Genomic DNA, 24,747 nt, shown 5'->3' with positions numbered 1-24,747 from the left:
CCCCCACCATCCATCCATCCATACAGTTCCCCCCCCACCATCCCTCCATACAGTTCCCCCCACCATCCATCCCTCCATACAGTTCCCCCCACCATCCATCCCTCCATACAGTTCCCCCCACCATCCATCCCTCCATACAGTTCCCCCCACCATCCATCCCTCCATACAGTTCCCCCCTACCATCCATCCCTCCATACAGTTCCCCCCACCATCCATCCCTCCATACAGTTCCCCCCACCATCCATCCCTCCATACAGTTCCCCCCCTACCATCCATCCCTCCATACAGTTCCCCCCACCATCCATCCCTCCATACAGTTATCCCCACCATCCATCCATCCATACAAATCCCCCCACCATCCCTCCCTCCATACAGTTCCCCCCACCATCCATCCCTCCATACAGTTCCCCCCCTACCATCCATCCCTCCATACAGTTCCCCCCACCATCCATCCCTCCATACAGTTCCCCCCACCATCCCTCCCTCCATACAGTTCTCCCCCACCATCCCTCCATACAGTTCCCCCCCACCATCCATCCCTCCATACAGTTCCCCCCACCATCCATTCATCCAGTTCCCCCACCATCTATCCATCCAGTTCCCCCCTCATCCATCCATCCAGGTTCCATCCCACCATCCATCCCTCCATACAGTTCCCCCCCACCATCCATCTCTACATACAGTTCCCCCCACCATCCATCCATCCATACAGTTCCCCCCACCATCCATCCCTCCATGCAGTTCCCCCCCACCATCCCTCCATACAGTTCCCCCCACCATCCATCCCTCCATACAGTTCCCCCCACCATCCATCCCTCCATACAGTTTCCCCCACCATCCATCCCTCCATACAGTTCCCCCCCATCATCCATCCATCCATACAGTTCCCCCCACTATCCATCCCTCCATACAGTTCCCCCCCATCATCCATCCATCCATACAGTTCCCCTCCACCATCCATCCATCCATCCAGTTCCCCCCACCATCCATCCATTCATTTCCCCCCACCATCCATCCCTCCATACAGTTCCCCCCACCATCCATCCATCCATTCATTTCCCCCCCACCATCCATTCCTCCATCCCTCCATACAGTTCCCCCCACCATCCCTCCCTCCATACAGTTCTCCCCACCATCCATCCCTCCATACAGTTCCCCCCACCATCCTTCCCGCTATACAGTTCCCCCCACCATCCATCCCTCCATACAGTTCCCCCCACCATCTATCCATCCATCCAGTTCCCCCCACCATCCATCCATCCAGTTCCCCCACCTTCCATCCATCTATCCAGTTCCCCCCATCATCCATCCCTCCATACAGTTCCCCCCACCATCCATCCAGTTCCCCCCCACACCATCCCTCCATACAGTTCCCCCCACCATCCATCCATCCAGTTCCCCCGCCTACCATCCCTCCATACAGTTCCCCCCCACCATCCATCCATACAGTTCCCCCCACCATCCATCCCTCCATACAGTTTCCCCCACCATCCATTCATCCAGTTCCCCCACCATCCATCCATCCAGTTCTCCCCTAATCCATCCATCCAGGTTCCCCCCCACCATCCATCCATCCATCCAGTTCCCCCCACCATCCATCCATCCAGTTCCCCCCCACCATCCATCCATCCAGTTCCCCCCACCATCCATCCATCCAGTTCCCCCTCAGTATCCATCCATCTGTCCAGTTCCCCCCACCATCCATCCATCTATCCAGTTCTCCCCACCATCCATCCATCCAGTTCCATCCCCCCACCATCCATCAATCCAGTGCCCCCCCCACCATCCATCCAGTTCCCCTTCCCACCATCCGTCCAGTTCCCCCCACTATCCATCCATCCATTTCCCCCCACCATCCATCCATCCATCCATCCAGTTCCCCCCACCATCCATCCATTCAGTTTTCCCCCACCATCCATCCATTCATTTCCCCCCCCACCATCCATCCATTCATTTCCCCCCACCATCCATCCATCCATTCATTTCCCCCCACCATCCATCCATCCATCCAGTTCCCCCCCAACCATCCATCCATCTAGTTCCCCCCCCCACCATCCATCCATCCATTCAGTTCCCCTCATTATCCATCCATCCAATTCCCCCGCACCATCCATCCATCCAGTTCCCCCCACCATCCATCCATCCGGTTACCCCCACCATCCATCCATCCAGTTCCCCCCATCATCCATCCATCCAGTTCCCCCACCATCCATCCAGTTCCCCCCCACCATCCATCCAGTTCCCCCCCACCATCCATCCAGTTCCCCCCCACCATCCATCCAGTTCCCCCCACTATCCATCCATCCATCCAGTTCCCCCCATCATCCATCCATCCAGTTCCCCCCACCATCAATCCATCCATCCAGTTACCCCCCCCCCCCACCATTCAGGATTTGCTTGTGTTCTAGTACTGGATCCAGGGGAAAGTCGATTGGGTATCCCAAAAGCACGACTCGTGTGCGTCTTTCTGAAAGGTCCAGCTTTTCCAAGCATACAGGTTTCCCTTGCAGAACTGTTAATTTTTCTAAGTAATTTGCAGTCTGTTGGTCTTGTAGTGTCATTATTATTTCTCCTTTCAGGTTGACTGTGATGGAAAGTTTAGCTCTGGTTGTTCTTTTTCCATTGCCGTTACTACTCCATGTGCTGTAGGAAAGTGGTCTGTCTGCATTATCTTGAATTTTGGAAGATGTGCAGAGTCTGGCGATGTCTGGTATGAGACTGTTGGTGTTCTCTCCTGTCTCATACTGTTTCATACTCCAGAAAAGTTGGTAAGAAACATGAAAAACATAAATGCACAAGCAACAATATAATTTAAAAATTGTTTACTGTAAGAACTAGGTGAGGAAAATTGAATAGATCATTAATTAGGACTGCAATAAGAGCCAATGAAATTTGCTATGAATGGGGTAAGAGGGTCTCCTTCAACTTGCATACAGCAGTGCTTCAAAGGATAATTTAAGTCAAGTAGTTTCGTATTTGGTTTGTATTGTCTTTAATTAAATCATATTTAATTGCATTTGCTTTGGTACATTTATGTATCGGATACTGTTCGGTTTTTTGTTTTAGTTTTTACCATGTGGGGTTTGTTTTGTAATGCCTACCTTTCTGGGTGCCTAACCCCAGTCGATGGTAGATAAGGAAAACCCCAACCACAAGGGGGTTTTCCAGGGCCATTGCTTCCTGAAACCTCTCTGAAGGAGCCAGGTTCTGGCACTGGTCCCTGGTAGGTCTGAACTCCTTAGCTAATGTCCCGGTCTAATATAACATACATTAGCCCGATAAGCTCCAGGGAGCCTCCGGGGCTCACCCAGAAAATGGCGTTTCATTACATTCAACGCTGGTTTTATGGGGTACTGTGTCAAAGGCTTTCTGGCAGTCCAGGAAAAGGCAGTCAGCCCACCCTTCCCTTTCCTGCCTAATTTTTGTTGCCTGGTCATAGAATTCTAGTAAACCTTTGAGACACGATTTAACATCTCTGAACCCATGTTGGTGATGATATTCATTCCCAAACCCAAGAAAGACCCCCACCAACCTGGCAACTACCGTCCAATCTCCCTCTTAGACACAATAGGCAAGTGCTTTGAAAAAATCATGTCAAACCGTCTTAACTACTACATGGAGTACAACAATCTCTTCACAGAAAAGCAGTTTGGCTTTCGAGCACATAGATCAACCCAGCACGCAATAAACATCATCTACGACGCCGTAAGCTCAAGTCGCAAGCAAAAACAGGTAGCTTTGATTGCGACGAGGGACGTACACAAGGCCTTCGACAGCCTGTGGCACGATGGTCTTGTGTACAAATTAGCAGACTTACCAGCGCAAAACTAGACCCTCCTCAGGCTGATCAGAAATTTCCTTAAGAATAGGCAAGTTACCCCCAGCTTCAAGGCAAAAGAGGCCGCAGCCTTCACCCCAACAGCTGGAGTCCCCCAAGGATCATGCTTGAGCCCGGTTCTCTTCAACATCTTTGTAAATGACCTGCCCCAACCAGAGTATAGGGACACCATTATCGTGCAATTTGCGGACGACGTAACACACGTAATAACATCTAACCCTAGCAGCCAAGCGGCCAAGCATGCAACTGTAACCCGTAAGGCAAACGTAGAACTAGCCAGGACTGCTAACTGGGAAAGGAAATGGAGTATCACCACTAACCCAGAAAAGATCCAATTAAGCACTGTCGGCTGTATGGCCTTCTCAATCGAAAATGAGGGGGGAATAAGAATCAGGGGCGAACCCATAGCCATCTCAAACTCCAACACAGTGCTCGGTTACAACTTCAACAGGCTACTAAACTCCTCCCAGTACGTATCCCAGAAGACAGCGATGGCCCAGGGCTCACTGGCGAGGCTCTTCTGTTTCAAGCAAGCCCCATCCCACATCAAGCTCCACCTTTACAGAATGATCATAAGGCCTAGCTTGGAATACCCTTACGTTCCCCTGAACCTCACCAACAAATTCAACATGCTGAAGATCCAACGAGTACAAAACAAAGCACTTCGCTTTGCGGAGGGCCTGACTCTGATGGACAGGGTAAGAACTGACTAAATCCATGAGACGCTCAACATGAAGCCAATGAACATCAGGCTCAGCTACCTGGCTAGAAGACAGCTGTACCGCATGAAGAACATGTATGTCCCAGACCCCGAAGATCCCTACGTAGCAGAAAACACCACCAGCGACTATGAGATCCACGAACCACCACACAGAACCAGAAGAATCACTCTCCAACAAAAAGTGATCAGACACATCCATGATGAGGCCTTCCCAAGACCTCAAATACTAAGCGGCCTGCCAGACGACCCAGATGAGTGGCCCATCCCGGACCCGATCTACACCAAATGAAGAATAAAGAAAAAATAAATAAACAAATATATAAAAAAAAATAATAATAATAATAAATAAATAAATAAAACTCCTACAAAAAATATAAAACCAAAAAACCATTTGTCGTGGCATCAGAAGTGTAACTACCCTGATGTTGCTAAGATTAGCCTCCTTCAGCCAACTCCATCGGCTCTAGTGCTTTAGGACACCAACAAGGTCACAAACACTAGCCCCCCCAGCCAATGTACTGACAACCCAACATAACACATACGCAAACAAACAACACATACAAAAATGTCAACCCATGGTGGACAGGCCACCGAACTTTCAAACCTCCTCTTTCTCTACACCCGCATCCTCTTCCTGAATTTCATCTCCCCATCCCTCTACCTCCCCCATCCTTTCCATTCCCTATGGACATCAAAGCTAAAGCATGTTTGTGGTGCATAAGTTATTTCCCTCCAGATGCTCTACGAGCTTTTTCCTCACGATCTTCTCCATCACCTTGCATGGTATACAAGTTAGGGAAGCTGGCCTGTAGTTCAGTGCCTCTTTCCTGTCACCCTTCTTGTATATTGGGACTATGTTAGCTGTCTTCCAACTTTCTGGTAGGTCTCCTGTTTCCAGTGACCTGTTATACACCATAGAGAGTGGCACACTTAGTGCTTCTGCACCTTCCTTTAGTATCCATGGTGAGATTCTGTCAGGCCCAACAGCCTTTGTCACATTCAGCTCCAACAGACACCTTTTGACCTCATCACTGGTGAGGTCAAATTCCTCCAAGGTTGCTTGCTTTGCCTCCGCCTCATTTAGTGCAGGGGCTTCTCTTCGTTTTATTGTGAAGACCGCCTGGAATCTCTTGTTGAGTTCACACACCTCAAGGTGTGTGGTCAAGGAGAGCCTTTTGGGCAAATTTAATTTTTAGTTCCTCACTTTTCACTGTACCGAGAGCAATTTGTGCATCAATCAACCAGTCCTCAATATCTCTGTTTCGGGCTAGTGGGTTCCTGGGTAGTTCTCCTGTGTGTAACCTAGGAACATCTGGGTGGGTTATGAACTGTAGCCCATAAGGGTTACCACACAGTACCATGGAAGGGTTTGTATTACAAGGGACTTTTGCTGGTATATTACTTGCCTTGCAGTGATGGCAGGGTACTCTATCCTCCTTAGTGGGTAAGGTCCCCCGATGTCTGGACACTGGACTGAGCTCAGCATTCCACTTCACCTGATCTTTCAGGCATCCCTGTGTACAGGAATCGTAGCAGACGTGTGGAAACAGGCTAACATAGTTCGAATCTACAAAAGTGGCAACAGGGAAGACCCCCTCAATTATAGACCTGTATCATTAACAAGTGTAATAGTGAAAGTATTGGAAAAACTAATCAAAACTTAATGGGCAGAACACCTAGAGAGAAATGATATAATATCAGACAGACAGTATGGTTTTCTATCTGGAAGATCCTGTGTATCGAATTTACTCAGTTTCTATGATCGAGCCACAGAGATATTACAGGAAAGAGATGGTTGGGTTGATTGCATCTATCTGGACCTAAAAAAGGCTTTCGACAGAGTTCCACATAAGAGGTTGTTCTGGAAACTGGAAAATATTGGAGGGGTGACAGGTAAGCTTCTAACATGGATGAAAAATTTTCTGACTGATAGAAAAATGAGGGCAGTAATCAGAGGCAATGTATCGGAATGGAGAAATGTCACAAGTGGAGTACCACAGGGTTCAGTTCTTGCACCAGTGATGTTTATTGTGTACATAAATGATCTACCAGTTGGTATACAGAATTATATGAACATGTTTGCTGATGATGCTAAGATAATAGGAAGGATAAGAAATTTAGATGATTGTCATGCCCTTCAAGAAGACCTGGACAAAATAAGTAGATGGAGCACCACTTGGCAAATGGAATTTAATGTTAATAAATGTCATGTTATGGAATGTGGAATAGGAGAACATAGACCCCACACAACCTATATATTATGTGAGAAATCTTTAAAGAATTCTGATAAAGAAAGAGATCTAGGGGTGGTTCTAGATAGAAAACTATCACCTGAGGACCACATAAAGAATATTGTGCAAGGAGCCTATGCGATGCTTTCTAACTTCAGAATTGCATTTAAATACATGGATGGCGATATACTAAAGAAATTGTTCATGACTTTTGTTAGGCCAAAGCTAGAATATGCAGCTGTTGTGTGGTGCCCATATCTTAAGAAGCACATCAACAAACTGGAAAAGGTGCAAAGACATGCTACTAAGTGGCTCCCAGAACTGAAGGGTAAGAGCTACGAGGAGAGGTTAGAAGCATTAAACATGCCAAAACTAGAAGACAGAAGAAAAAGAGGTGATATGATCACTACATACAAAATAGTAACAGGAATTGATAAAATCGACAGGGAAGATTTCCTGAGACCTGGCACTTCAAGAACAAGAGGTCATAGATTTAAACTAGCTAAACACAGATGCCGAAGAAATATAAGAAAATTCACCTTCGCAAATAGAGTGGTAGACGGTTGGAACAAGTTAAGTGAGAAGGTGGTGGAGGCCAAGACCGTCAGTAGTTTCAAAGCGTTATATGACAAAGAGTGCTGGGAAGACGGGACACCACGAGCGTAGCTCTCATCCTGTAACTACACTTAGGTAATTACACTTAGGTAATTACTTGTCTGGGCTTGATTTATGTTAACATCTTCGTGGTGGCCCCCTGGTGTGCAGGTCCTGCACTGCTTTGCCCTACATGGCTAACCTTCCTAGGGGTAGATAACCTATGTCTTTCACCCCCATCACTCAGGCTAAGGGTTATCACTGACAAATCGCTCTTATCACTAGTATACTCCAGGGGAGTACCCGACGTGTCCCCACTCATATCAATTGAGACAAAACCTGAAAAGTCTGCTCTGGGGTTCAGGGTAGCAGGGGTAGCCATGGTAAACAAAAAGAGGATGGTGGGGGAGGGGGGGGGGGGAAGGGCACTCAGACCTTTGAAACCAAACACAAGTGGGAATTACACACTGACTTTTCCTTAACTTGCCCTGGCTGGATGAACAAAAGAGCATGAAACCAAAACTTTACCTTGCAGGTGGCTGTCAACAATAAACCTGTAGATATCCTAGCATTCAATGCAACTTTACATTCCCCCTGGCTACACATAAACTTTAAGAATGTCACACATTCAAATATAAGCACATGGTTATAACAAGGCACCTGAAATAAGTAAATTTGGCCACCACTTCACAGTGGTCACACATTGTATATAAATAAATTAAATTTACAGTCTCCGTGGTGTAGTGGTAAGACACTCGTCTGGCGTTCCGCTAGCGCTATGTCATGGGTTCGTATCCTGGCCGGGGAGGATTTACTGGGCGCAATTCCTTAACTGTAGCCTCTGTTTAACACAACAGTAAAATGTGTACTTGGATGAAAAAACGATTCTTCGCGGCAGGGGATCGTATTCCAGGGACCTGCCCGAAACGCTACGCGTACTAGTGGCTGTACAAGAATGTAACAACTCTTGTATATATCTCAAAAAAAAAAAAAAAAAAATTCTAAAAACAACATAAGAGCCCAAGAATTAGTGATGTCTACTAGCAAAATAACCTCAAAATAGACAATGCAATTGGCCACAGTTGTAGCCTAGGTAAATTAAATTTAAAATTTAAATTTTAATCCACTCAATTTAACGGCCTATATGGGGCTGTACCCTGGTCGTTATTTCCGGAGCTCCGTTATTTCCGAAGTTAAGTCGGGTCGGGTAATTTTTCAAGTAACATTCAGGTAGGATATATTTTATACTGTATAACTAAAATTAAATAAAGTTCATTGTGTAATTGCATTCCAATTTAGTGCCACACCGACGATTAAGCCAGTTGTTGGCTGCTGCATGGATGTTGTGTGAACACGGTCTGATCAAGCCCAGATGGGTGGGAAAAAATTTATTCATTCCTTTGTATTGCAAAATATTTCATGTATCAATCAGCAAGTTAATATTTTCTCAACAATAGTTTAGAGATGTGTTTTGATTTACCCTGAACAGTGCAGGTAATGTATTTTTAATGTTACAACACAGGCTGTGGCGGCCATGCCATAACAATGGCGATCGAGCCTTGTCACTGAGAGCTAGCCAAGACGAAATATTTTGAGCTCACCTATTCTCTGCTGACGATAGAATATACATTTGCAGAGACTAATATGTAGCTTTTGTTGAAAAAAACAATTAATATCTTGTAATACTATAATAAAATTGGTAAATTGACTTACTTTTAATGAAGCTGAAGATTACGAAGCTGTGAAGATTACGTCATCCTCTGCAGCGCTTGTTTTATATGTACACTTATTTTCAGGCACTCACTTCACACAACAGCTAGCCTTACTACTAATTCACATGAGTTCTAATACTACTTCACTATTGACAATTATTTCTACTGTATATTTACACTGTACAGTATCTTTTTGTCTATGCTTAATTATTCATTAACACTTACAATACTGTACTCTATCAACACTTTTTACACTAATTTATATGCCTTTCAATCATATTTTATATTGTTAGTGGATGACTTGTCACGACTTGTTGGTGGGAATTCAGCATCGGCGGGTGCAACATGGCTTGTAGAGCATTCGTTGCTGGCGGATGTTCCACGATTTGTCGATGGGAATTCAGCATCGGCGGGTGCAGCATGGCTTGTAGAGCATTCGTTGCTGGCGGATGCTCCACGTCTTGTCGATGGGAATTCAGCATCGGCGGGTGCAGCATCGCTTGCAGAGCATTCATTGCTGGCGGATGCTCCACGACTTGTCGTTGGTAATTCAGCATCGACGGGTGCAGCATGGCTTGTCGACGAAGATTTTTCACGAACCGTTGAAATCGTGAATTGATCTATTTTTGTCTGAATCTGATTTTCTCTGGCTAACGTTCTGAGACATTGTTTTAAGGCTGTAAGGTGTACATAAAAATTTCCAACAACCTCATGTTTACTTTTTATTGAATATTCAATGAGTTCCTCAACTTGTTCCAATCTTTTCTGATATCCGAGACCTCTAGGCAGAGCCTCACCAACATCGTCCGAGTCATCATCAGAATCATCAGAGTCATCAGAGTCATTTCCGAGAACACTTTGCGCAATCTGTTCTTCAGTTAGCAATTCATAACCAGGATCGTAATCATTTTCTAACCATTCATTGATATCATTCACTTGTACACCCTGACCATCTTGGAGCAACATTGTTCGGATCGTTTCTTCAAACCCTTCAAAATCATTGGCTTCATTTTCAAAACCTTCGAATTCACTATCAAATACTGCTGCTTCACATCTAGGCCTCTCTGTTAACAGTTTCTTCCATGAATTTGTTAGTGTGGTTTCTTTCACTTTATTCCAAAGCCTAGCCCAGTGGAATATTGCTTCCCTGATTGTGTACTTTTTTAGATTTTCTAGTGTTCTTTGAGCCCTTGTATCCTTTCCTGTCAATTCATCTTCCTCACTAGGTAAAACAACTAAAACATCTTCAACCATTGCTGTTTGGTACATACGTTTAGCAGCAAGGATAATACCTTGGTCCATGGGCTGGATCAAGGATGTTGTGTTTGGTGGAAGTGCCATGCATTTTATTCTGCCATCCCTTGAAATTAACTTGCTAATGGGATGAGCAGGGGCATTATCTAGCAGCAACAATGCCTTAACCTCACTGGCCTTTATTCCACATTTGTTGATCTGGAATTCTCTAACTTCTTTGCAAAAGTGGTTTTCAAACCAGTTCGTAAATATTGTTTGATTAAACCATGATTTCTTAGAATTGTAATATATTACAGGTAATGCCTGCATTATATTTTTTAAGGCTCGAGGATTTTTAGACTTGCCTACCACGGCACATTTTGTCCTGTGAGAGGCATCAGCATTAGCACAGAGCAAGACTGAGAGCCGTTCCTTGCTTATCTTTCGCCCAGGAATATTTTCCTGCATCCTACTGGTTAAGGATGTACTTGGTACAGCTCGCCACATAAACCCAGTCTCGTCAGCATTATATACTTGATATTTGCTTAAATTATTATTGACAATGTACTCGTTTAATTTAGCCTTGAATGAATCAACATTAGTGGGATCAGCACTTGACGCCTCACCAGAAATTTTTTTGGTGTTTGAAATGTTATGCCGAGCCTTAAATCTTCCAACCCACCCATCACTTGCATTGAAATCTTTTATACCTAATTGAATGGCAAGTTTACTTGCTGCAACTTTAAGCTCTTCAAATCTTATTGCCATGCCAATTGTGCGGTGCTGAATAAACCACTTATACACTGCAGCATCCAATTGTGGATACTGACCAGACTTTACTGTTTTTCTCGAACATGCAGCACCAGAAGTAGCACACTCTGTTGTGCTCACATATTTTAATAGAGTATCCTTCTGTTTCTTGATGTCACTTACTGTACTTTTCCCGATGTTAAACTCTGCTGCTGCTCGTGCATGAGAATATCCTTTATCAAGTTTCTTAATTAACTCCAGCTTCTGTGCAACCGTCAGGCGCTTCCTTTGGGTAACTTTTGGCATTTTGTAAATTAAAAAGAAGATCACAATTACAGTACAGTAATATCCTTCACAATTGAAGCTAGCCGCGCGAGTTCACGGTAAACAATGGGCAACCCGTTCTCGCAAATTCATAAAGTCAATATTGACTTATTAACTACGTGCATAGGTGATATACTAAACATAATAGATACCCTTAAAAAGATTCATAGAAAACACCGACCTTACCTAACCTTGTTAGTATCTTAAGATAAGCATCTTATTGCTTCGTAATTACAATTATTACTTAACCTATACCTATTATAGGTTAGGTAATAATTGTAATTACGAAGCAATAAGATGCTTATCTTAAGATACTAACAAGGTTAGGTAAGGTCGGTGTTTTCTATGATTTTTTTATAAGGGTATCTATTATGTTAAGTATGTCACCTATGCACATATTTAATAAGTCAATATTGACTTATTAAATTTGCGAGAACGGGTTGCAATGGGAACACATGGCCCGGCGGAGTACATTCTAGGTCCGTGGGAAAAAAAATACCTAGTGCCTATACTATAAAAGGTATTTAATAAGAAAACAAAGACTTTTGCTTAATAAAAACTGTTTCAAAATATTTTATTAATAATAATTTACAATTTTCTTCATTAAAGTGAATCATTTTAAAAGAAAATTAAGATGTAATATATGACTCTGGACGATCCAGGTCGGTGGCCTGGTCGCCATGTGAGGGGACGCTGATGCCACAACAAACCCAATACCGACCGTCGTTAATATCGACCGCAGACCGGTATAGCAGGCTCCAGATACCGGTCTCCCACACCGGTCGTTAATACCGGCAGATCGGTATAAAAGAGGCCGTTAAATTGAGTGGATACTTATATATATGTGGTAAAGCTAGACACTACATGAGCTGCCACTAGCATAGGGATAGGTGCTTATGCACACAAATAATCTTGTCTAACTCTCAACTGACAAATGGTAGAATACCTGAACTACAGTTAGTCAAAGAAAATTTCCTCAAATTTAAGGTTGTTTACTGACAGAATTGTTCACTGATACAAAAAAGGGCCTGGGAGTTAGGCAAAGAAATGTCATAAAACAATGTCTTATAAACTATTGTGGTAAGTCTTAAATGGTAAACAATTTTGTGGTAGCATGACCCAACCGGCCAAAGCACGCATGGGTTTACCCAGATGGGGTCCCGTAAACTGCCGTGTAAGATACGTACATGTGCTCAGCTGTGTGTCACAGGGGGTTATCCACATTTACTTTGTAATCCATTTGTGTATTGTGGTTAGAGTAGTGTATTGTTAAAACCCATGGCCCTTGTAGTGACCCAAGAGGAGTGGAATGGAGTAATAACCTTAAGTCCCAGTTTGTAGAGGCCTAAACCGTTGTGTGTGTTCCCTTGTGCCAGTGGTTCCCCTGAGGTGTGTGTTGGTGGAAAGGAACCTCCTCCCCCCTTTTTGTCTGTATCAATCATGTGGTGGATCCTAGTCCCCCCCCCTCCTCCTCCCTCTGTTCTAATCAGTGTGAGGACATTGGTATTTTTTTAATATAAACTCTATTGTAAAATTGTACCCCAAGGTGCATTTCTTGTCCCATGTAGTTAGAACTGGTGATTATTGCTATATAGATCTCTGCACTTCCATTATTTATAAGAAAGTAAGAGCGGGTGTTGTTAGCGATACTCTAGGATACGACTTGCAATCCCGTACCTTACATCATGGATGCGTCGTTTCTTGGCTGGGACTTTGTGACCAGTGCTCACCAGGCGGGCCTGGGCCGGTGAGGTCTGTCCTTCCGTTGGGCTCACAGCACGGTGCGGGAGTTTGAGGCTGTGTGGGTGTTGCTCCAGAGGAATGGGGTCGCTTGCGGATTGACGATCGGGCTCCATTCGGACTGTTCTCTGGTGGTTCATTGCCTGAACCGAGGGAGTTTCCTTGCGATCCTTTGCTCTTTGGGGCTGGTCGCTTCGAGTGACTCATCTGCTGAGTTCTCGGGGTTGGCTCTCTTGGCAGTTCACTTTCAGGGGGTATTCAACATCCTGGCAGATGGCCTGTCCCGGTTCATTCCCCTTTCCATGGAATGGACAGTTGACGCCAACTCATTTAGTTGGCTCTGCCAGACATTCAGGCCTCTGGAAGTGGAGTTCTTCGCAACGGCATGGTCGAGACATCTCCCGGTATACGTGGCTCCTTTCCCTGACTACGAGGCAGTCGGGGTCGATGCCTTTTGGCAGACTGGTCGAGGTGGGGTTACCTTTACCTCTTCCCCGCTGTTCCGCTGTTGCTCCAGGCCCCTGGCTCGCTAGGAGACTTACCAGTGGGAGAGTAGTCCTCTTGGGCCCCTTGGTGGCCGGCCCAGCCTTGGTTTCGAGTGCTGTTTGCTCTGTGTCCAAACCTGGGGGTCTTCCTGCCGCTCCGCCTATTTCAGGAGATCACCCCAGTTCGCTACATGGCTGGTTCGATCCTCCCCTCGAGTCTTCGCGTCTGATATTTTTTACTCGAGTCTATCACCATTTGTATGGAGAGCAGGTGGCTTCTTTGATGGTGTCCCACGTGTGTGCTTTGTCTCGGCGTCAGTATGAAGTTTCCTGGCGGTCCTTTCAGTTTTTCTTATCCCTTCATAGGTTTACTTTGATTTCTGATGCTGTGGTGTTGTCCTTTTTTTCGTGGTTGTTTCAGGACCATCATCTTAGACCTAATACTGTCGCCTCTTATCGTGCGGCACTGGCAGAGCCACTACAGCTTGCGTTCGGGGTTGATTTAACTTCTCCACAGTTTGGCAAGCTGTCTCGTGCATTTTTTCGCCTCTGGCCTGTTCACTCGCTACCCGAGTCATCCTGGTCTTTGGATCGGGTGCTCTCCTTTCTCTCTCCTCCTCGGTTTGTAGTGGCCTCTTGGGTTAAGGATTGTTTCTCTAAGGCTCTTTTTCCTGTTGGAATTGGCCTCTGGGGGTCGGGTCGGTTAGCTTCATGCTCTCCTCTGGCGCAGGGGTTTCTGCCTGTATGGTCCTGGTAGTAGGTTTGATCAATTGCAGCCATCTCCTTTTATGGCAAAGAATAGGACTGCTGCTTTCTGGAGCAGTCCTTGGGTTGTTGATGCTTGGTTGGTTAGGCTGGGGGGTGCATCATGTTTTGTGTCCAGTTGCGGCTCTCTGCCATTATCTGTGCCCCACGGCTTCTGTGTCCGGGGATGCCCTATTGGGTTGATTTGGTTTCCCCTTCTTCCTTGTTCCAGGGTTCAGGTCTCCCAGGTCGTCCGCAGGGTTATTCGGTCCAGCCAGCCTGCGGTCTATCCCCGTGCCCACGTTATTCATAAGTTTGCTGTGCTTGCTGCCGTCTTCGGTACCATGTCTTAGGCTGATATTCGGGCGCGGGGTTTTGGTGGTCGAACAGGGTCCTGGCTGCGCGCTACCTGGTCAATTTTCCTGGGCCTAGTCGGGCCTGTGTCGCTTTGTATCAGCGGTTGCAGCGTGTTGTCTTGACTTCGGGTTGAGGAGTGAGTGCCGACTACCTCCCAGGTAAGTCCATTTTTATTTTTGTCTTTGGGTAAGTAGCTCCGAGGAGCCGAAGGGCATTCCCCTAGAAAACCAGCATTGAATGTAATGAAACACCATTATCTGGGTGTGATCTGGAGGCTCCTCGGCAACCCTCCCTCCCTCCGGTTGGCAATTTTTTTGCATGTTTTTGACATCCAGCCTCAGAACTGAGGTGTGGGTATCTGGCGTGAGGGTCTGGGGCTCCCCCTTCCCCCTTCCAGGGAGAGGGGAGCTGTGCAGACAAGCTACGCAGCGATGTGGTGACGTCATGCTCATTTTTGGTTGAGGAGTTCTGTCCACTATTTCGGCTTTCTGTAGCAATTTCTTAACCAGAATAAGGGTTTGTTTTGGGGTGCTTACCTTTCTGGGTGCCTAACCCGGTCGATGGAAGACATATAATTCTTCCAACCTCACAGGGGTTTCTGTAGGCTATTGCTCCTCGTGCCTCTCTGTGGGGGTCAGATTCTGGCTCGTGGTACCTGGTAGGCGTAGAACTCCATTCACACCGACTGATGCCAAAGTCTAACACAGCGGTACCTCAGCTTACGAATTTAATCCATTCCCAGAGACGATTTGTAAGCTGAAAATTCGTAAACCAAAGCAAATTTTCCCATAAGAAATAATGTAAATTTAATTAATCTGTTCCACACTCCCCAAAAAATTAACTTCAAAGTAAATTTTATTCCTAATTCACCAAAATCTTCAGTACTAACGTATGTATAAGTTTTTCCTTATCTTTATTGATGACTCTTGTTTGCGCATGGAAGGCGGTGAGGAGGGGGAGAGGAGAGGTGTTAGTGTTTGGAAGGGGTCTTCTTCCATTATAACATCGGGCAGTAATGACTTCTTTGCGGTACACTCTCTGGCATGTTTTCCCTGCATACCACTAGGACCTGCCTGTGGCTCACTGCTTGATTTTCTCACTAAAAATCTATCCATAGAGGATTGTTTTTCTCTTTGTCGTAACACTTTGTTCTACGTTCATCTACGTCCTCTAATTACTCAACACAAAACTGCTATTAGAACAATATCAAACTCTGGCCCCAGACAGCACTTGGTACTCTTACTAAAGTCTTTAAATATGTTAGATATTAATAAGTCACTGCACATCCTCTCATGTGTACTCTATATATTTAAAACTCTGAACAGTAATGCCAATCCTGACCTTAAGGATTAATCTTTAGTCTAAGTGTTTTTTTTTCCCCACACCTTGCCCAAAATCCTCTGTGTATTAGTGGCTTTAGGTACCAGTATTGTATGTACTAGCTCTATCTATAAATCAAACATTGTTTGTTTGTAACTCATCTTGTTTGTATGTACTTTTTCCATGAATAAACATTTTGATTTTGATTTGATTTTTGACTTGTCTGTAGTGAGGTATCACAGTGTCATTAAAAAGGTTGATGCAACGGCCTACTACAGCTTGCTCTGGGTGAGTCGTTTCGACAAAAGTTTGCATTTCTTCCCACAGTCTACACCACATCCTAATTGTTGAGGAAGGGGCATTCCATACTGTCTTCTCCTCCCCTGTAAACATTTCCTCAGCTGCCTTGTGTTGCTGCTTCTTGCGAAGGGCTAGGAGTTCTTCGGTGGTCAGTTCTTCGCTGTGTTATTCCACCAACTCCTCCATATCAGCACCATCCAACTCCAAGCCCACTTTCCGGCCCAGAGTAACAATTTCCTCAACAATAGACACTTCAGATCCAGGCTCAAACCCCTCAAAGTCTAGTTCTGAAACACAGTCAGACCACATTTTAAGGATTGAACCTTTCCACTGGCTTTCTTGGGACCTATGGCAAGATATATAATAATAACGTTTATGTTCAAATACCTAAAAATCCGAAAAAACTGAAATTGTTTTCAGAGAATTCAGGCGCGATTGCCACAAGGCAGGAGGCACTGGTAAACTTAGGCACGGTTGCCGTACCACCACGTGCTAGGTCGGCCATACACTTATCAACAGACTTCATTTCCCGAGGCAAAGTTCGTAACCGGATTCGGATTTTACGAAGAAATTGGGCACATAACCCTAAAAGTTCGTAAAGAGGGATATTCGTAAACCGAGGTGTCACTGTATATCCATATCAGCCTGAATAGCACAGGGAAGCCTTCTTGTCTCACCCAGAAAATGGCGTTTCATTACAACCAACTCTGTTGTTTTGCTGCTCGGCACTTATCCCACCCTTGGGACCAGCTGGAGTTTCGTGGCCCTTGTTTGGCCTTGGGTAGAGAGTGGTATTGTGCTGGCTGGGGACGTCAAAATGTTGTGCTGCCTGCCTACCTATGTGGCGGCCGGTTTCTGTTTCCTCTGGGGACATTGTACTTTTTGTGCGGGTTTTCTTTTGTTTTTGTTTTCCTTGCCTGTTGTGGCTATAGTTCCACTTATACAGTACAACCTCGATTCAACGTACTATATGGGACCAACCCCATTTCGTTGGAGCGTTGGATTCGCTGCAAGAGGTGACCTTCTGGAGGCGTTTGCATCAGTGTCTTTTTTTTTTCTTGTTAACAATAAAAATGCATTATCATATTATATACTGTACCTATATATTATTACTCTACTAACAAATACTGTGTTACATTTGTTATTTACCTTATTGTTGGAGTTATATCTATCTTGAAGTCTCATGGAGTTGTGAATGCTGTACAGTAATACATACTGTAGTGTATTATGCCGTTAACACTTGTGTTGAGTAGTTCTGCTGTATGTTGAGTACTACAATACAGTTTATGAAAACTATTGTACACTAAAATTACTGCAACTTTAATTTTAACACTATGTTTTGATTTGTCAAGAGGCTGGAGTGTTCATTCTGTGACTTTGTTGGACATATCTGCACAATCAAGAAACATCCGTGCACCATGTCGGCTCCAAATACACTCATTGTGTCAGTGATGGCTGACTGGTGGGTGGATGGGCAGGTAGGCAGGGATGGAGAGGCTGAAATGTAGGCAGGCAGGCAGGAAGAGGCTGGGAGGTAGGCAGGGATGGAGAGGCTGAAATGTAGGCAGGCAGGCAGGAAGAGGCAGGGAGGCAGGCAGGCTGGCAGGCAGAGCTTGGGAGGGAGGGAGACAGGCAGAGCTTAGGAGGGAGGCAGGCAGGCAGAGCTTGGGAGGGAGGCAGACAGGCAGAGCTTGGGACGGAGGCAGGCAGGCAGAGCTTGGGAGGGAGGTAGGCAGGCAGAGCTTGGGAGGGAGGCAGACAGGCAGAGCTTGGGAGGGAGGCAGGCAGGCAGGCAGGCAGGAAGGCAGGCAGGCAGGCAGGCAGGCAGGAAGGCAGGCAGGCAGGCAGGCTGAGCTTGGGAGGGAGGGAGGCAGGGAGAGGCTGGGAGGGAGGCAAGCATGGAAGGAGACAGGCACAGAGGGAGGCAGGCAGGCAGAGCTTGGGAGGGAGGCAGGCAGGCATAGCTTGGCAGGGAGGGAAGCTGGGAGGGAGCCAGGGAAGGAGAGGATGGAGATGGATTGATGGGTGGATTGATGGAAGGATGTAGGGAGGGATAGAAGGATGGATTGAGGGATTAATGGATGGATGATTTGAGGGAGAGATGGAGGGATTAATGGATGGAGGGAGCGATGGAGGTATGGGTGTTGAGTTGAGTAGAGTGTGTGTGTGTGTATGGGCTGTAGGGGTGTGGGGGGGTAAGGGAGGTGTGTCCATGGTGATGAAGGGACCGGCTCATCGATAAGCCTAACTCACTTGACCCAGTTAACTTTACTGTTTCTTAAATTCTGGATGGGTGGAGAGAGGGAGGGAGGGAGAGAGGGATGGAGAGAGGGAAGGATGGAGAGAGGGAAGGATGGAGAGAGAGAGAGGGAGGGAGGGATAGAGAGAGGGAAGGATGGAGAGAGGGAGGGATGAAGAGAGGGAGGGATGGAGAGAGAGAGGGAGGGATGGAGAGAGGGAGGGATGGAGAGAGGGAGGGAGGGATGGAGAGAGGGAAGGATGGAGAGAGGGAGGGATGGAGAGAGGGAGGGATGGAGAGAGAGAGGGAGGGATGGAGAGAGGGAGGGATGGAGAGAGGGAGGGATGGAGAGAGGGAGGGATGGAGAGAGGGAGGGAGGGTGAGAGGGATGGAGAGAGCGAGGGAGGGATGGAGAGAGGGAGGGAGGGATAGAGAGGGAGGGAGGGATGGAGAGAGGGAGGGGGGGGAGGGATGGAGAGAGGGAGGGCTGGAGAGGGAGGGAGGGAGAGAGGGAGGGAGGAAGGGAGGGAGGGATGGAGAGAGGGAGGGATGGAGGGAGGGAGGGAGGGAGGGATGGAGGGAGGGAGAGAGGGAGGGAGGGAGCGATGGAGAGAAGGAGGGAGGGAGCGATGGAGAGAGGGAGGGAGGGAGGGAGGGAGGGAGGGAGGGAGGGAGGGAGGGAGGGAGGGAGGGATGGAGGGAGGGAGGGAGGGAGGGAGGGAGGGAGAGAGGGAGGGAGGGAGGGAGAGAGAGAGAGAGGGAGAGAGGGAGGGAGGGAGGGAGAGAGGGAGGGAGGGAGAGAGGGAGGGAGGGATGGAGAGAGGGAGGGAGGGAGGGAGCGATGGAGAGAGGGAGGGATAATAGGAGAGGGAGGATAATAAGAGATATAAAAAACTTATTTTAGAACTGATTTATTAATGTTATTATTTCGAGGCCGTAGTCGCTGAACTGTGGCGACGAAATCGAAGGAAACACGCATGGTGCTGTGTGTACAAGGATTAGACCCGTCCACTCACTCACGCTGGAGTTGTTCCAATAACAGGACAGTAATTTCTCAAATAGCAGATGTCTATCATATTACAGTATATTCTTGGTTTTATTTAGTTTAGTTTAATTAGGATAATAAAAAGCTATTAAAACACTGGTTTTAGAAATTATTTATTAATATGAAACTTTCAAAGTCATGGGTTACTAAACTATGAAGACACAGACGAAAGTGAGTGAAACCTCATTGTAAAGTGAGGTTTACAGTATAGTATTCTCTTATCTGTCCACCCTCACTCATCTTGTTTCATCACAGAAAATGTCTATAAGGAGATTTTACAACATGTAGCTAGGCAATCACGCTTCAGCCTTTAAATTAATGTACAAAGATACGTGTGCCACAAATCAGTGAACGAAAATCATGGAAACTCAGTCATTCACTTGTGTGGACCACTCTGGCTGGTGTTTGGTTAATATACTTTACTTGTTGTGTGGACCATTCTGGCTGGTGTTTGGTTCATATGGTTCTCTAATTGTAATCTGTGATAGAATGAGAAAGTTTTCCACCACTCTGTGAACTCTGTCCCAAAATCGTTAGCTTGTGGACCACTTATGGTCCACATGTGTGGTCCACTTGTGTAGTCCACTTGTGTGATCCAACATGTCATATGAGAAAATTATTAATTATAATCTGTAATAGAATGGGAAAGTTTTCCACCAGTCTGTGAACTCTGTCTGGACATCATAAGCAAATCCGAACATCCCCCACTTCTGCGAACCGGGAGAGTAAATCCGGCCTAAAAGTGTGCGAACCAGCTGGAGATTCGTTGAATCGGGGTACGTTGAATCGAGGTTGTAATGTAATATGTTGGTGGCCTTCCGCTAGGCCCCCATGATTGTATATTTTCAGGGGTTTCAGAGTTAGATCTCCTTTGTTAGCTTTGGGTCTTTACCGGTTAATAACACCTTGCCCGGGCTTCACATAGCAATCAGCCTATGAGCCCTTGAAAACCCTGTCGGGCCTCGGTGGACCTCTGGCTGTGTCTTCCGAGTTCCAGCCCGCCTTGTGCGGGTTTGAAGGTTGCTGTGTGCCCTAGTCTCAGGGTAACAGTCACCACTTTTGTCTCCATCATGCTGCCTCTTGGGTCAACGACACCCTTGACCTGGAGTCTTGCAAGTCGTGTTCTCTGCTTGTTCTCCAATATTATTCTGATGACATTACTGTTAGGGTACAGGCAGCATCCACATTGTATGCTAGGTTTAGGTTGTCTGCAACGTGCTAGATTGGTTTCCCACCGGAATGTCCCACGGCTGCCCCGCTTTGGTTACAGGGACCTGGACCTGGGGACATTAGTCGCTTCGACTTTGGTTCAGTCCGCACTCCCTGGGTTCTTCCCAGGGAGGATGGCTCTGCCCTGGGGTCCTGAATTGGGAGATCCCGGGGCTGGGGATACGTTACCTGGGAGGCCTTTGGCCTCCTTTGACACTGCTTGGGTATTGGTGCCCTCTTCATGAGGCTTGTTGTTACAAGGGGAGGGGTTTTCTTACCTCCCTTCCCTGTATGAGTATGATTTGAGATTCCTTTGCCCTGGGTTTGGTTCCGGGCTTCCTTGGCTTCCTGGACTCTGTCTTTACAGAGGTTTTCTGCCTGTCGTATCTCACCTAAGTAGGTTCAGGAGGCTCTTGCTACGTATCCCCCGCGAGACCAGGATTCTGCCTTTGTGATGGATCCATCCTTATTTGAGCTCATTTCTTCTTCGGTTCGGTATTGAGTGCAACTCTAATAAAGAGGTAGACAAGACAGACACAGATATAAATACTTTGAAAAACGCAAAACCGGAACACATTTGCAAATTCTACGCTAAAGGAATATGCAAATATGGTAAATTAGGAGCAAAATGCCATTTTCTGCATCCTCGAAAATGCAGGAACATGTTGGCGAGGGGTACTGTTACGGCCCTCTCGGGACGCAACGGGGTTCTTACTCTGATGTAGTTAGAGGAAGATATATATCCGGCCCCAAGCCAGTAGAGGCTATCAAGGGATGCGATCCGTGACGCAAGTAACTTAAAGGGAGTAGGGAAAGAAAGGTAAGAAACTTAATATTATAATCAACACCATCACCATATAATAAAAGAGTACACAAGGGGGAGGGGTATTAACACTTTACAAAGGGGATCAACACTGTAGTCTTCTGCTGGAGACTATGGATCCTTGAAGCTAGGTGCTGAGTCCGCGGTGCTTTCTTCGTGGCCTCAAGACGTGTCCTCTGAGAACGCCGAGTCTACCCTGGCCACAGGTCAGCCACAACACAGGTCCACTGGGGGCACCGTCGTGGAGGCCATCAACCACACGTCCAGCAGGTCTGCTGGCAGGTACTGAGCCACCAAGGCTGGTACGGCCACTCCACGAACGATAAAAGGGGTACGCCCTAGACAGGAGTCTCGTGTGATATCACCAATCACCCTCCTGTCCTCAATACCCCAGTGGATTATCGTCTCCAACCGTCGGTCCCGGGTAAATCCTTCCACTGCCACTCCACTGGCAGGCTTAACACACCACAGTGTTCTTCCGGGGGGACGACGTCACAACAGCTGCAGCAAACTGGACAGTATGGAGACTGGCTGCCTCGGGTAGACTGACTTCACCTTCAACACAGTGGTCCCAGGTCGGCTCTGTAAGCAGACACGTCATCAATAACAGGGACACTAAAACACCACACTCACAGGCTCAGATACAAACGCCCGACATATCCACTCCATAGATGGCGCTGTCTTCGGCGCACCACCTCACCAGAGGTCAGGAGCGGCGGTGTTGAGCGCTGAACCAGACTGGAAACTGGTCCTCGAGGCCAGTACACGCTGTCCTCACTAGGTGTCGTCGTTCGTTTGGCGGGGGTTTCGGGAGCTGACCCACAGATGGCGTGTTTGTCACTGCTCCAGGCACGGACGCTGGATCCGGGTTCGTAACAGGTACATGCCGTTTTGGAACAGGGTGTAGATACTTCCACCCGAAATTATGTCAATTTTCAATTAGGGACCAAAAATGCTACAATCTTCAGTGTCCGGAATTCCACGTAAGAGGTACATAGCGTTATAGACGGGAAGATCAATATGACACTACTGGAAATTTTTTAGAGGAAGGCAGAAACAGAGTAATAAATATAAGAGAGAGGAACAGTCAGATGGAACCACTACAGTATTACAGAGGCGAAGGGAGATACCCACAAGACTGGAATACAAACTATCAACAAGCACACAGGTACTACACCACACACACTACACAGGTACTGGTCCAGATGGAGTTTCACCATGGGTTCTGAGAGAATGTGCACCTGAGCTCAGCATTCCACTTCAACTGATTTTTCAGGCATCCCTGTGTACAGGAGCTGTAGCTGATGTGTGGAAAAAGGCTAACATATTTCCAATCTACAAAAGTGGAAACAGGGAAGACCCCCTTAATTATAGACCTGTATCATTGACAAGTGTAATAGTCAAAATATTGGAAAAAATAATTAAAACTAAATGGGTAGAACACTTGGAGGAAAACGACATAATATCAGACAGACAGTATGGTTTTCGATCTGGAAGATCCTGTGTAACGAACTTGCTCAGTTTTTATGATCGAGCCACGGAGATTTTACAGGAAGAGATGGTTGGGTTGACTGCATCTATCTGGAGCTAAAAAAGGTTTTCGACAGAGTTCCCCATAAGAGGTTGTTCTGGAAACTGGAACATATTGGAGGAGTGACAGGTAAGCTACTAACATGGATGAAAAATTTCCTAACTGACAGAAAAATGAGGGCCATAATCAGAGGCAAGGTATCGGATTGGAGGAATGTCACGAGTGGAGTACCTCAGGGTTCAGTTCTTGCACCGGTAATGTTCATTGTCTACATAAACGATCTACCAGTGGGAATATACAATTACATGAACATGTTTGCTGATGATGCTAAGATAATAGGGAAGATAAGAAACTTAGACGATTGTCATGCCCTTCAAGAAGACCTGGACAAAATAAGTATATGGAGCAACACTTGGCAAATGGAATTTAATGTGAATAAATGCCATGTTATGGAATGTGGAATTGGAGAACATAAACCCCACACAACCTATAAATTATGTGAGAAATCTTTAAAGAATTCTGATAAAGAAAAGGATCTAGGGGTGGTTTTAGATAGAAAAATGTCACCTGAGGACCACATTAAGAACATTGTGCGAGGAGCCTATGCTACACTTTCTAACCTTAGAATTGCTTTTAAATACATGGATGGAGAAATACTAAAGAAATTGTTCACGACTTTTATTAGACCAAAGCTGGAATATGCAGCGGTTGTATGGTGCCCATATCTTAAGAAGCACATCAACAAACTGGAAAAGGTGCCACGACATGCCACTAAGTGGCTCCCAGAACTGAAGGACAAGAGCTACGAGGAGAGATTAGAGGCATTAAATATGCAAAAACTAGAAGATAGAAGAAAAAGAGGCGATATGATCACTACGTTCAAAATAGTAACAGGAATAGATAAAATTGATAGGGAAGAATTCCTGAGACTCGGAACTTCAAGAACAAGAGGTCATAGATTTAAACTAACGAAACAAAGCTGCCGGAGAAATATACGAAAATTCACCTTTGTAAACAGACGGTAGACAGTTTGAACAAGTTAAGTGAGAAGGTGGTGGAGGCCAAAACCGTCAGTGGTTTCAAAGCATTATATGACAAAGAGTGCTGGGGAGACGGGACACCACGAGCGTAGCTCTCATCCTGTAACTACACTTAGGTAATTACTTAGGTAATTACACAACACCCGTCTGTGGTGTTTGTGTGTTACTGAGGAAGTCTTGGTTGTAGGGTTGATGTAAAGTCATGACTTGGTTACTGACTTTAATACTTAATATGATTACATGACTAGTAGCTACCAAGCTTGGCGGGCGTCCTGTACGCTCTTGTTTACCTCCACTCTCTCTCTGGCGTCCCAGCCGCCGCACATAGAAAACGGATGGTACCATTTTCTGTGAACATGACATCCCTCCTTTTCTTTAAAAAGAATGAATACAGGATGTCTACCATGCTTGTAGCACAAAGCAAAGTTATTGACACAAAGTAAGTTATTACCATATCAAGAGATACTGCATACATTTAACATTAATTAAGCACACAAAGAATTTAAACAAC

General features: G+C 46.1%; 1 protein-coding gene across 1 annotated transcript in view; it reads right to left on the bottom strand.

Annotated features, from left to right (window-relative positions):
• The window catches only part of LOC123751996 (tigger transposable element-derived protein 7-like), a 79,144-nt gene extending 64,736 nt beyond the window's left edge, over positions 1-14,408 (bottom strand). Inside the window, exons 1-2 of the mRNA XM_069312284.1 lie at positions 14,198-14,408; positions 9,555-11,291 (exon numbers count right to left, since the gene is read on the bottom strand). Of these exons, the coding sequence (XP_069168385.1) occupies positions 9,555-11,291; positions 14,198-14,408 (1,948 nt within the window). The remainder of the gene's footprint in view (positions 1-9,554; positions 11,292-14,197) is intronic.
• Positions 14,409-24,747: the final 10,339 nt, after the last annotated feature.

This window comes from Procambarus clarkii, chromosome 71, assembly GCF_040958095.1.
Source record: "Procambarus clarkii isolate CNS0578487 chromosome 71, FALCON_Pclarkii_2.0, whole genome shotgun sequence".
NCBI lineage: Eukaryota > Metazoa > Arthropoda > Malacostraca > Decapoda > Cambaridae > Procambarus > Procambarus clarkii.
This window is presented reverse-complemented; position numbering and strand designations above follow the sequence as displayed.